Here is a 13,081-nt window from a genome sequence, read left to right as displayed (position 1 = left end):
TTTCAAAATTTGGTTTTACAAATATAGCCTTTTGGATATTTAAAACAAAAAAAAAAAGAGGTTAATGTTTCAGTGCATTATAAAATAAATAAAAAAAAGAGTTGTTTTTAGAATCATTGAACATTGTTAAACCACATAAGCCCAAAATAAAGAAAAATTAGATTTTATTACAACCATCAAAATAATGAAATGCAGATACAGTAAATGAAAAATATAAAAAAAAAAATTAAATGGCATCATACTGCCAAGCAACTGCCCCGTGCTCACTATTAAAATATTTGAGAAATTCATCTCTTGTGCGCCATCCAGATAAAGCACGGCAATTGCATTGGTCTATTGTATTTGCAAGGTTGACATCATTGCCAACGTCAAGCAGTGCCTGTGGAGACCTACCAATTCGACTGAAATTATGCAGAACACAGCATGCCTTCACAACTGTGTCTACATTTTCTACACTTGGGCATATAGCTGTTTTAAGTAAACGCCATTGCCCACTTAATATGCCAAAAGCGCACTCCACAGTCTTGCGGGCTCGAGATAAACGGGCATTATAAATCCGTTTCATATTTGTCAAACCCCGCTTACAGTATGGTCTCAATAAGTGAGTGCGGAGACCAAATGCCTCGTCGGCCACAAAGACATGGGGGAGAATTGTGGAGCTCCCAGTAAGTGCTTTGGCCGGAGGAATATTAATATGTTTTTGAAGAAGCTGTCTTGCCATTGCACTGGTTTCGAGTATTCTCGAATCATTTGTGCTGCCATACGAACCAGTTTCAATGGCAATAAAATTACTGTCACTGTCCGCAATGGCAAGTAAGACAATTGAAAAATATTTTTTATAATTGAAAAAAAGAGTCCCTGAATGAGGTGGCTGTATCACACGGATATGCTTCCCATCAATTGCTCCAAGACAATTTGGGAAATCCGTCTTTTCCTCAAAACCTTTCGAAATGGCTTGAAAATAGTTTGTGGTGGGAAAAGGCATGCAGCGAGGCTGCAAAGCAGCCCATATCACCGCGCAAGTATGTGGAATGATTTTGCACAATGTACTTTTCCCTATCCGAAACTGATGCTGCATGGAGTGATAGCTCTCCCCTGTGGCCAGGAACCTTTATTGAAAGAAAGAGACAAAGATATCACTTTGGTGTAATAATTTCTTTTTTACAGGTTAAAAAATTAAAAAAAACAAACCTTAACGTTACAAGTAGACGTTGTTCAGGAGATATTGCTTGCCTCATCACAGTAGATTGGAATGTTATTTGCTGCTTAATAAGGCCAAGCAAAAAGTCATATTGCTCTATACTTAAACGGCAATATTCCTGAAATTTATTAGGATACCTATGAGACAAAGAAGAGATAACTTTTTTAATAAATATTTAACTATAAAGCACTTAATAAAATGCACACATACATAAAACCAATACAATTCTTAAAATAAGCCAGCTTTTTTTTTGCTTTTTTGAAAAAAAAAAAAAAACGGGGGTCCAAAAAAAACAAAAAAAAAAACATGTAGGTTAAAATAAAAAATAAGGATACTTTCACAACAACAGCCGCAATTAAAAACATGGATCAACAATGTGTGCACGGGTACTCTTCTGTATTGCCCGTGTCCACTCCTCTGTATTTGGTGTTCTGTAACAGGCGGCATAGTTATCTGCCAGCTGTTGCATAATATGACTTATTAATCAGCGGCATCATAGTATGTGCCTGCCTGCATCTATGCAACAGAATACAGAAGTCCAAAAAAATAGGAGGAGCCGTGTGGAAGAAAGAAGATCAGCCACGTCAAACTCATGGAGCCACGCAGAGCATCGGGGCTGCCAAAGGGGTGAGTATATAATGTAACATCATTTAAAAAAGAATTGACCTGCCTGTATACTTCTGTTGCCTTGTTGGCTATATTCTGAAGTGGTGCTGTGACCAATGCATTTCCCACCCACACCTTAGACTGGAGTCAATATGGTTGTCCATTTTGTTGACAAATACGGAACATAGCTTAGACGCTGGTCCACAGATATACAGGTATTTACTAAACCAGGATAATGTAAGAAACATTTTAAATATATATATATATACCTGCGTAATTCAACAAACAATTGAAAAAACTGTCCGTGGCTATCCCGTCCTTGCAACAAAGGATGAACCCATAATCGTCTTCTCAAATGGCGCTGACTTTGTTCCTTTAAAAGAAGATTAAAAAATAACTTCCAAAGCAGTTCTAGAAAAAATAAACAAAATGTAAAAGTGAAAGAAAAATACCAATTTGCGAAGCCTGCGACGATGCGCTGCAAGTCCAAGAATAACAGCACCACATCCCATGATAATATCTCTGCTTGGCCCAGTATATTGCTCCATCATTAGACACCACCATCAAACACAAACACCACAAAAAAACGGACCTGCGTTTGCACTTATATATTGCTACACAGGTGTCCATGGCTTGCAATTGGGGGTTGGCAATGCAAACGCAAGAAAGACGCATGCGTCACAGTAACGCATGCGCTCTTGAAGCATGCGTCAAACGCACGCGCCAAACGTGCGCCTTGCAACGCATGCGTCAGGCGCATCGTGTGACCGCGGCCTTAGGGTTAATATTGATTCTTATGACAACCCAACATTTTTAAATTGTCACAGAGACCAAAAAAGTTCTGACTGGGATTACAATGATAAAATATACAGTTCCGACTTGCATACAAACTCAACTTAAGAACAAACCTACAGACCCTATCTTGTATGTAACCCAGGGACGGCCTGTATATATTTCTGTGTGCAGTATATTTGCATTACATTCATTACAGGCACATATTTGTCTGTGTGTTTATGCAGTAAAAGTGTTTGCTCAATATAATGTGTGGACATCGCTGTGGGTTTTTGCTATATGGGGCCCGACATAAAGTTTGTACCGTGGCACATTACAGTCTTATTACGCCACTGTCTGTCACCTTATTTCAGTGTTTGCGTCACTATTTTTTACTCCCCTCAATCGAAAGCAAATTCTATTACTCCATGCAAGCTAAGAACATGTACCGCATTTTTTCGGACTATAAGGCGCACCGGATTATAAGGCGCACCATAAATAAATGCCTGCTAAAACATCTAGTTTCATATAAGGCGCACCGGATTATAAGGCGCACCTGATTATGACCAGGATGAATGACCAGCGGGTGGCAGACCTGTGCACAGTACAAGGCAGCTGTTGTCTGTAAGTACAGTTCATATATAAGGCACCTTTGATTTAAAAAAAAAAAAAAAACCGGTAATAAATATTTTTTATGTATTGAATTTCTGAAAAAAATCACATTTGCACCATTTTCTTACTCTGTTTTCCCGGCTTTTACTGTGCGCTCCAAATGTCCCCTTCCCTTTATCCTTTTGGTCAGTACAATCAAGAAAATACAAAATTTCTATATTTTTTTCATTTATCCCAATTTTGGCGACTGTACGATCATTTGATTACTTTATTTTTGTGTGTGGATAAAATAGCGGCGATTTAGACATTAGGTTTTTTTTCCATTTTTTCCACTGTATGGAGCAATCATTTCTATATTTTGATAGAATTGTAGGATTACCTACATGCATTTATTCATCTTTGAGTTCTAAGAAAATGAAGGTTCTTTCGCTCATTTCTCGCTCTCCACCTTCACAAATCCATAACTTTTTAATTTTTCCGTGTACAGACCTGTGTATGGGCTTATTTTGTGCGTAACAAATTTTACTTTCCCGTGATGTTATTTATTATTCCAGGCCGTGTACTGGGAAGCTGGAAAAAAATTCCAAATGTGGTAAAATTGGAAAAAACGTGTTTGTATCATGTCCTTGTGGGCTCAGTTTTTATGGCTGTCACTGTGCGCTTTACATAACACGTCTACTTTCTTTTTTGGTTTGGTACCATCGCAGGGATACCAAATTAATATATACAGGTTTTAATTTAATAACTTTTTCATAGCTATCATTTTTAGGACTGTGTGACATTTTGATCACTTTTTATTCCATTTTCTATGTGTTGTAAAATGGTGTAAAAGTCGCTATGGGGATAGCCGCCGGCATTAAGTAGTTTTAGATTTGGATAGATCAAGCATTACCTATTGTGTCTGTTATTATTACTGTTTATTACGTTTTATATCATTTCTAGGGAAAGGGGGGTGATTTGAACTTTTGTTTTTTCCTTTTTTAATTATTTTTGAAACATTTTAGAAATTTTATTTTTACTATTTTTTTTTAGACACTCTAGGGTACATTAACCCTAGATTGTCTGATCGTTCCTACCATATACTGCAATACTACTGTATTGCCCATGCGCCACCGTTTTTTAAACGCCGTTGTCAGCTTTGCCAGCTGCATCGGAAGACGTGGGGGTGCGGTCACACGTCGCGTTTACTGCATGCGTTTAAAAACGCATTGCTACAGCTGAAGGGATATTTCCCTAATTAAACAGCTGTTAACGCTTGGGTTTACACAACGCAAGTGTTAACGCATTGTTAACGCATGCGTTAACATCGCGGTTAACGCATGCATTTTGTAAACGCAGGTGTTAACAGCTGTTTAATTAGGCAAATCTCCCTTCAGTTGTAGCAATGCGTTTTTAAACGCATGCAGTAAACGCGATGTGTGACCGCACCCTAAGAGGCAATATGCAGCAAACCCCACCTGTGTATGAAGAGGGCTCACCCCGTCCTATGCACAATACCTCCAGACAACACAAGATATGATCCAGTTGCAGGGGCCCCTGTTACAATAATAATCTCTGAGAAGATCCCTCTCTATATACCAGTGCAATCTGTGTCACAGTGTAACAGTAGCAGATAACAGCTCTTAGGCCGCGGTCACACGATCCGCTAGGCGTCCGTTCATAACGCGACGCTAGCGCACAGGGGGCGGTCCTCGGCCCGAACGCACATGCGTTAACAGGGAAACGCATGCGATCGGCTTATCAATCGCATGCGTTTCCCTGTTAACGCATGTGCGTTCGGGCCGAGGACCGCCCCCTGTGCGCTAGCGTCGCGTTATATGAACGGACGCCTAGCGGATCGTGTGACCGCGGCCTTAGTTACATAAAATCCACAAATAGACAACCACTAAGCCCATAGCCTAGTGCAGTGATGCGAACCTTTTGAGGTGCCAACCAAAAAATTAAAGCAGTATCTTATTGCTCCCTGTTCAACAACTTTCAATCATATTGGCCTCCTGAAGACAACAACACAGTAGATAGATGCAGAGGTCGCACTAACATTTTTCCAGAAGGGTAATAATACTCGTCTCACAATTTTTGAGGAGTATTTTTAACCGAGGAGAAGTACGAAATTTTCATTAATAAATATATAATGCATAGGCGTATATATAGTGTTAAGAGACGTCTATTAATACAAGGAAAAAGTTACAGCTCCTGTTTTCTGTGCTTAAGGGCGCTGTCCCAAGTTGCATTCGCAAACGCAGACGCAGACCAAACCGCGCCCACCGGGGCGGTCCGATCGCATCGGTGTTTTTCTATGGAAACGCCTGCGCGGCTCGTTCCCGATCGCAGGCGTTTCCATAGAAACACCTATGTGATCGAACCGCCCCGGTGGGCGTGGTTTGGTCTGCGTCTGCGAACGCAACGTGGGACAGCGCCCTAAAAGGGTTTTCCCACAAATTCAAGTTAGGCCATATCCACGGGATAGGGCCCAATTTGAATTCTTGGGAAAATCCCTTTAGGGCGCATTCACACGATGCATTGAGTCACTTTTTTATGCGTTTTTGACGCATTCCAAAGGCCTCACATGTTGAAGTAACATTGGGTTTTAGCAAATGCAATGGAAACGCAATGTTACTTCAACATGTGATCAAGGTTCAAGCCTTTGGAATGTGTCAAAAACGCAACGCATCGTGTGAATGCGCCCTCAAAAAGCAAGTATGTATTAAACAAGTGCTGCACAACATTTTTGTGGTGTCTTCACACATGGCATTTTCAAACACATCAGAACAGCTGAGAAGAGATTTGCATAATTACATTGCTGTCAATATTGTGTTAACAAAACGCATGCATCAACGCAATTCTATTGCGTTTTGTAAACGAAATGTTAACAGCAATGCAATTAGGCAAATCTCTTCTCAGATCTGTTGTGATGTGTTTGAAAATGTATGTAATAACCTCACCCTTGGGTGATGTCACACATGGCGTTTTATGTCCGTTTTTAACCCCTTCACGCTCCGCGGCGGATATATCCGCCACGGAGCGCAGTGACTTAGCGCTCAGTGGCGGATATATCCGCCACGGCTCCTATGCCGGCTCGGCTCTGGATCAGAGCCGAACCGGCATCGGGAAACACGGGGTGCCGGCTGTAACTAATAGCCGGCACCCCAGTGTAACACCCGCGATCGGAGTTGTCTCCGATCGCGGGTGCTTAACCCGTTAGATGCCGCGGTCAGCGCGACCGCGGCATCTAACAAGTATCTGGGGGGTCTTTCCCCCACGATCGGCCCCCCCGAACCGTTTTCGGGGGGCGCCGATCGTTGCTATAGTAACTCTGGGGTCCGATCTGGACCCCAGAGTTACTAGCAAGAATTGCCAGTAAGATGGCGTCTGTGACGTCATCTTACTGGCAAAGTGCCAGCCTATGCAAGTGCATAGGCTGACACTGATAATACTCTGCAATACATGAGTATTGCAGAATATTATCATGAAGAAGCAATCAGAAGATTGCTTGTTCATATCCCATGGTATAAAAGTGAAAAAGTAAAAAAAAAAGTTATTCAATAAAAAAATAGTCATAAATCACTAAAAATGCCCCAAACCCCCAAAACATATAAAGAGACATATAACTCAAAAAAAAAAGTCTAAATCATAACACAAACCCCACATATATAGTATCACCGCGTCCGTAACAACCCGTAGAATAAAAGTAAATCATTATTGAACCCCCACGATAAACGCCGTAAAAAAAAACTGTTATAAACCCTCCAAAAATTATGATTTTTACCTTTTCAATCCCACAAAAAATGATATAAAATGCGACCAAAAAACCATATGACATGATACTGGTGCAAAGTACAACATGTCCCGCAAAAAACAAGCCATCAACCAGCTCCGTAGCCAAAAACGTAACAAAGTTATGCCACTTGGAAGATGGCAATACAAAAATTATAGATTTTTCCCCACATTAGGGTTTTGTTTGACAAATTTAGTAAAACGTAAGAAAATATATTCATGTCTGGTATCCCCGTAATCGTATCAACCCATAGAATAAAGATAACAGGATTATTAGTCTATACGGTGAACACCAAAAAAAAAAAAGTCAAAAATCCAGTACAGAATTGATGCTTTTCTACTCCTGCCCTCAAAAAGGTTCCTAAGGCCCGTTCCCCACTTGCGAGTGTGATGCGATGAACTCGCATCACACTCGCAACGCAAGCTGCCGGGAACGCACGGCCTGAACGCTGCACCGCGGGAGTGAACTCAGCATGTCAGTTCACTCCCGCGGTGCAGCGTTCGGGCCGTGCGTTCCCGACAGCTTGCGTTGCGAGTGTGATGCGAGTTCATCGCATCACACTCGCAAGTGGGGAAGGGGCCTAAATTTTCAACAATAGGTGATACCAACCCCAAAATGGTAACAATGGAAAAAGCATCTCATCCCGCAAAAAAAATGCCGTCACATGGCCCCAATAACGAAAAAGCGAAAATTTTATAGCCTTCAAAAGGGGCCAATGAGGAAACTAAAATCCTGGCAGCTGCAGCGCCCTCCTTCCCTTCTGCGCCTCGCTGTGCCCCCATAACACAAGTAATGGCCACATGTGGGGGGTCTTTGTACTCAGGAGAAATTGCAGAACAAATTGTATGGTGGGTTTTCTCTTTTTATATTTTGGAAATGTGTAAACAATTGACCATTCTAAATTTCACCTCCATTTTGATTCAATTACTATGAAGATCTCAAGGGGTTAACAATCTTCGTAAAAGCTGTTTCTGATAGCTTGAGGGGTGCAGATTTGAAAATGGGTTGGTTATATAGGGGGGTTTTGATGCTAAATATGTAAAATTTCATTCAAAACTGTATTTATCCCCAAAATAGTCAATTCTGAAAATCCGGAAAAGCGATATTCTATTTGTAAGCCGTGTGACGTCAAAATAAATTATCCAGATATTTCAGAAATTATGAAAATGTAAAGTAGACAAATGGGAAATGTTATTCAGCAACTTATTTAGCTGGTAAATCTATCTGCCTGAAAACGCAATGATTTAGAATTTCGAAAATGGCAAATTTTTCAAAAAATTTATCATATTTTCTTTTTTTTGTAAATAAACGCAAAACTTATCTGCCAAAATTTACCACTAAAATGAAGCACAACATGTGGGGAAAAAACTATCTCAGAATCGTTTTGATAAGTAACAGTGTTCAAAAGTTATAACCATATAAAGCGAAGCAAGTCAGAATCCAAAAAATCGGGCTGAGCCTTAAGCTGTAAAATGGCTGCGTCCTTAAGGGGTTAAACCTCCGTTTTCAGTCCGTTTACCATGCATTTGGCTGCTTACAACCTGTTTTTCTATTAAGATAATTGGGAAAAACTGACTAAAAACGGACCAAAAATGCCATGTGTGGCATCGCTCTTAGGCTACATTCACACCATATGGGGGACGCATGTACAACCGCAAGTTTGCGGCTTTTAGGTCCCTAGTAGAAGGCAATGGCTGCACGGAGCAATACCGCTCCGTACACGGGAAAAGGACATTACCCAATGCAGGTCACCCCTTCCTCCTCTCCATGTCACTAAACACGTCTGCACGGCTACGGCCTGGTGGGCATACGTTTGTGTGAATGCAGCCTTATTGTCTACAGAGCGGACTATGGCTGATGGCGGCCCCCAGACCAGTCTGGGGCTGATGCTGCTGAATTTTTATTTCATTTATTTTCTGGAGTTTGGGAACATAACTTTTTTTTTTTTTTTGCAGGGGCACATTTAGAAATGGAATATATAATATACTCAAATATAGATGACAGATAACAATGATCTAATGGTAAGAGCCCATTGGATCACTGTCATCAGTGATTTATATACAGAGACCTGCAGAGAGGATGCACAGCACCTTTCCTGCAGCCTCTCACTGTATACAGGGGCTGCTGTGACAGGGGGCCGATTATTATCAGTCCCCTGTCACAGTACACGATTGGGCTGTCACATAGACAGCACGATCCTGTTACTGGCTGTGTGCACGATCGTACACCGATCAGGAGCACAGCCCCGGTAATAGATATCCCTCCCCCACCCCCCGCTCGGCTCCTCCATCTCTCACCACTCGCTCGGCTCCGCCCCCTCACCCCCCTCGGCTCCACCATCTCTCACCCATCTCTCAGCGCCCCGTGGGAGAGGCTCGGACAGTGAGCAGGAAGTCCCTCCCTGTCCTGCCTCCAGACACTCAGCGCTGCGATCCTGCAGAGAATATTTTGCATGATCGCAGCCGGCGCTGTCACCGCTTGGAAGCGGCAGCTAACATTCAGACAAGAAAATCACCAAGCGTACTTATACGCTTGGTGATCTTTTGGGGGAGTAAATCAGCCTTTAAACGCATCTATGACGCTTGCAGAGGCGTTATCGCGACCTCTGGATAGATGGAAAATTTTCATCATTTTAGCTTCTTTCCAGTTTCCCTCTGGGGCCAGCAGGAGGTCCTCCAAAAATAATCCGACCCTGTCTAATTCTCCCTCTTCCTACAGTCCCAAGTATCAAAGTAAGTATCAAAATATGACTGAAAGCAGCATCTTTTAAGTTGCTTGGATCTGCAGGAAGATTCTTTGAGTCTTGTCTAGTGTTCTGGGGTGATGGTGCAGGTGCCCATAAAAAGGGCTCCGAGTGCCGCCTCTGGCACCCGTGCCATAGGTTCGCCACCACTGGCCTAGTGGGTAGAGGCTCTGTGTCTCTATGGCAGATGGAGCTGTGAGGTTGTGGGTTTAAATCCCAGGCTGGGCAAAAATGTATTTATTATTATTATTGAGACGATGACTATTATTATGATACTATAGTAAAAAGTTGGGGCATGGCCAGGGCGAGATTGGGGGTGTGGCTTAGGAGGATCACTACGCGTGCTGCCATTTTATTCTTCTTTCCCTTCCAAAAATATTGGGAGCTATGGTCATAGGTCATACGAGAATGAACCAGCACAAAGAGCTGACTCATTTATGTGAACAACATTGTGAGCTAATGGCTCACTAAACCCCTCCCCTAAACGGCTCACCACGTATGGGGTTTGGTATGGGGTTACGGATTGGCCTGTTCAAGAGCCAAAATAGCTGGCTCTTCTTAGTGGGCGGAGCCTAATGAGCCAGCTCACTAAGAAGAGACGTAATTCCCATCACTACTGCAGATTGTATTTACAAAACAACCCCTGTTTATATCTCTGGGGTTTCTGAGGCAATACAGCAGGGGCAACAGGCTAATCACACTATTTCTTAGCAGCATTAGCAAATCCCTATATATGTCCACAGTGTAGACAGAGACCATATAACATGTGACAGGACATACATATATACAGCAGATAAGAGAGGGGGATATTACCTGGAGGCTGCACAGTGTATACAGAGACCATATAACATGTGACAGGACATATATATATATATATATATATATATATATATACAGCAGATAAGAGAGGGGGATATTACCTGGAGGCTGCACAGTGTGGAGAGAGACCATATAACATGTGACAGGACATATATATATATATACAGCAGATAAGAGAGGGGGATATTACCTGGAGGCTGCACAGTGTATACAGAGACCATATAACATGTGACAGGACATATATATATATATACACAGCAGATAAGAGAGAGATATTACCTGGAGGCCGCACAGTGTATACAGAAACTATATAACATGTGACAGGACATATATATATATACAGCAGATAAGAGAGGGGGATATTACCTGGAGGCTGCACAGTGTATACAGAGACCATATAACATGTGACAGGACATATATATATATACAGCAGATAAGAGAGGGGGATATTACCTGGAGGCCGCACAGTGTATACAGAGACCATATAACATGTGACAGGACATATATATATATATACACAGCAGATAAGAGAGAGATATTACCTGGAGGCCGCACAGTGTATACAGAAACCATATAACATGTGACAGGACATATATATATATATATACAGCAGATAAGAGAGGGGGATATTACCTGGAGGCCGCACAGTGTGGACAGAGACGAGATCTGCAGGGAAATGGCCGCCAGTGAAGTAATGAAGGAACGATCCGGATAGAAGTTACTTTCGCTTTCAGTTGTGCTGATGATTGAGGTAAATACTTCTGTCTTAACCCTTTCCCCGCTGAGGTCTGGGACAGGCTGCTCCTCTGCTGTTCAGGGCTATTCTCACATTAATGACACGTATAAAGAAAAGCAACATGACAACATAAAGAATGGCAGTGGCCCCATAGTCATAGACTATCAGAGAGCGGACGCCGGACACATCATCGCTTTTAAGGCACCAACGCCGTGATGTCATTAATACTTATAGTCCACATAGAGAACATGGCACACACCAAAATGGTTTTCTTTAATTTTTTTATTTTTAGCGTTTTCAATGTATAATTCACACAGTGGAGCCTTCACCGTAGAAATTGAACAAAAGTTATATAATTCTATACAGATCAGAGGTAATATACGACGTTTCGGTCATCACGACCTTTGTCAAGCATGATCTGGCAATGTCTGCAGTAGTAGGTAGGAGAGTGGTGAGGCTGCAGCACCAGTTTGGTGTGTGCCATGTTCTCTATGTGGATTATGGATGGACTGAGAATCCTACATTGAGCACCACCCACACATGGTGTGCGGTCACTATTGTTTCTACGTGATTAATACTTATAGTGTCATTTCCATTCAGAATCACAAAAATCGCCATAAGTGGCTGAAAATGTGACATCACAGGAGCGAGTGTTATGTGTTACCTGTATGTGACATCACAGGAGCGCGTGTTATGTGTTACCTGTATGTGACATCACAGGAGGGCGTGTTATCTGTTACCTGTATGTGACATCACAGGAGCGCGTGTTATGTGTTACCTGTGTGTGACATCACAGGAGGGCGTGTTATGTGTTACCTGTGTGTGACATCACAGGAGAGCGTGTTATCTGTTACCTGTGTGTGACATCACAGGAGCGCGTGTTATCTGTTACCTGTATGTGACATCACAGGAGCGCGTGTTATCTGTTACCTGTATGTGACATCACAGGAGAGCGTGTTATGTGTTACCTGTATGTGACATCACAGGAGCGCATGTTATGTGTTACCTGTGTGTGACATCACAGGAGCTCGTGTTATCTGTTACCTGTATGTGACATCACAGGAGCGCGTGTTATCTGTTACCTGTGTGTGACATCACAGGAGCGCGTGTTATCTGTTACCTGTGTGTGACATCACAGGAGCGCGTGTTATGTGTTACCTGTATGTGACATCACAGGAGAGCGTGTTATCTGTTACCTGTGTGTGACATCACAGGAGCGCGTGTTATCTGTTACCTATATGTGACATCACAGGAGCGCGTGTTATGTGTTACCCGTGTGTGACATCACAGGAGCGTGTGTTATGTGTAATACTGTCCCCTGTGTGGGGCACTGTGCTCTCCTGCAGCTCTATCTCCCTTCAGACTAATGCTGTCCCCTGTGTGTCCTGTGTGGGGCGCTGTGCTCTCCTGCAGCTCCATCTCCCTTCAGACTAATGCTGTCCCCTGTATGTCCTGTGCGGGGCGCTGTTCTCTCCTGCAGCTCCATCTCCCTCCAGACTAATGCTGTCCCCTGTGTGTCCTGTGTGGGGCGCTGTGCTCTCCTGCAGCTCCATCTCCCTCCAGACTAATGCTGTCCCCTGTGTGTCCTGTGTGGGGCGCTGTGCTCACCTGCAGCTTCATCTCCCTCCAGACTAATGCTGTCCCCTGTGTGGGGCGCTGTGCTCACCTGCAGCTTCATCTCCCTCCAGACTAATGCTGTCCCCTGTGTGTCCTGTGTGGGGCGCTGTGCTCACCTGCAGCTCTATCTCCCTCCAGTCTAATGCTGTCCCCTGTGTGTCCTGTGTGGGGCGCTGTGCTCACCTGCAGCTTCATCTCCCT

At 42.9% G+C, this 13,081-nt stretch overlaps 1 protein-coding gene across 1 annotated transcript; it reads right to left on the bottom strand.

Moving 5' to 3' along the window:
* Nucleotides 1–147: 147 nt before the first annotated feature.
* LOC140069239 (uncharacterized) lies at nucleotides 148–12,118 on the bottom strand. The gene is made up of 4 exons (XM_072114699.1): nucleotides 11,161–12,118; nucleotides 2,077–2,180; nucleotides 1,192–1,338; nucleotides 148–1,109 (listed from the first exon to the last, which is right to left on the bottom strand). The coding sequence occupies exons 3-4, from the start codon at nucleotides 1,236–1,238 to the stop codon at nucleotides 227–229; spliced, it is 930 nt and encodes a 309-aa protein (XP_071970800.1). The 5' UTR covers nucleotides 1,239–1,338; nucleotides 2,077–2,180; nucleotides 11,161–12,118; the 3' UTR covers nucleotides 148–226.
* Nucleotides 12,119–13,081: the final 963 nt, after the last annotated feature.

Source organism: Engystomops pustulosus, chromosome 7, assembly GCF_040894005.1.
Source record: "Engystomops pustulosus chromosome 7, aEngPut4.maternal, whole genome shotgun sequence".
NCBI lineage: Eukaryota > Metazoa > Chordata > Amphibia > Anura > Leptodactylidae > Engystomops > Engystomops pustulosus.
This window is presented reverse-complemented; position numbering and strand designations above follow the sequence as displayed.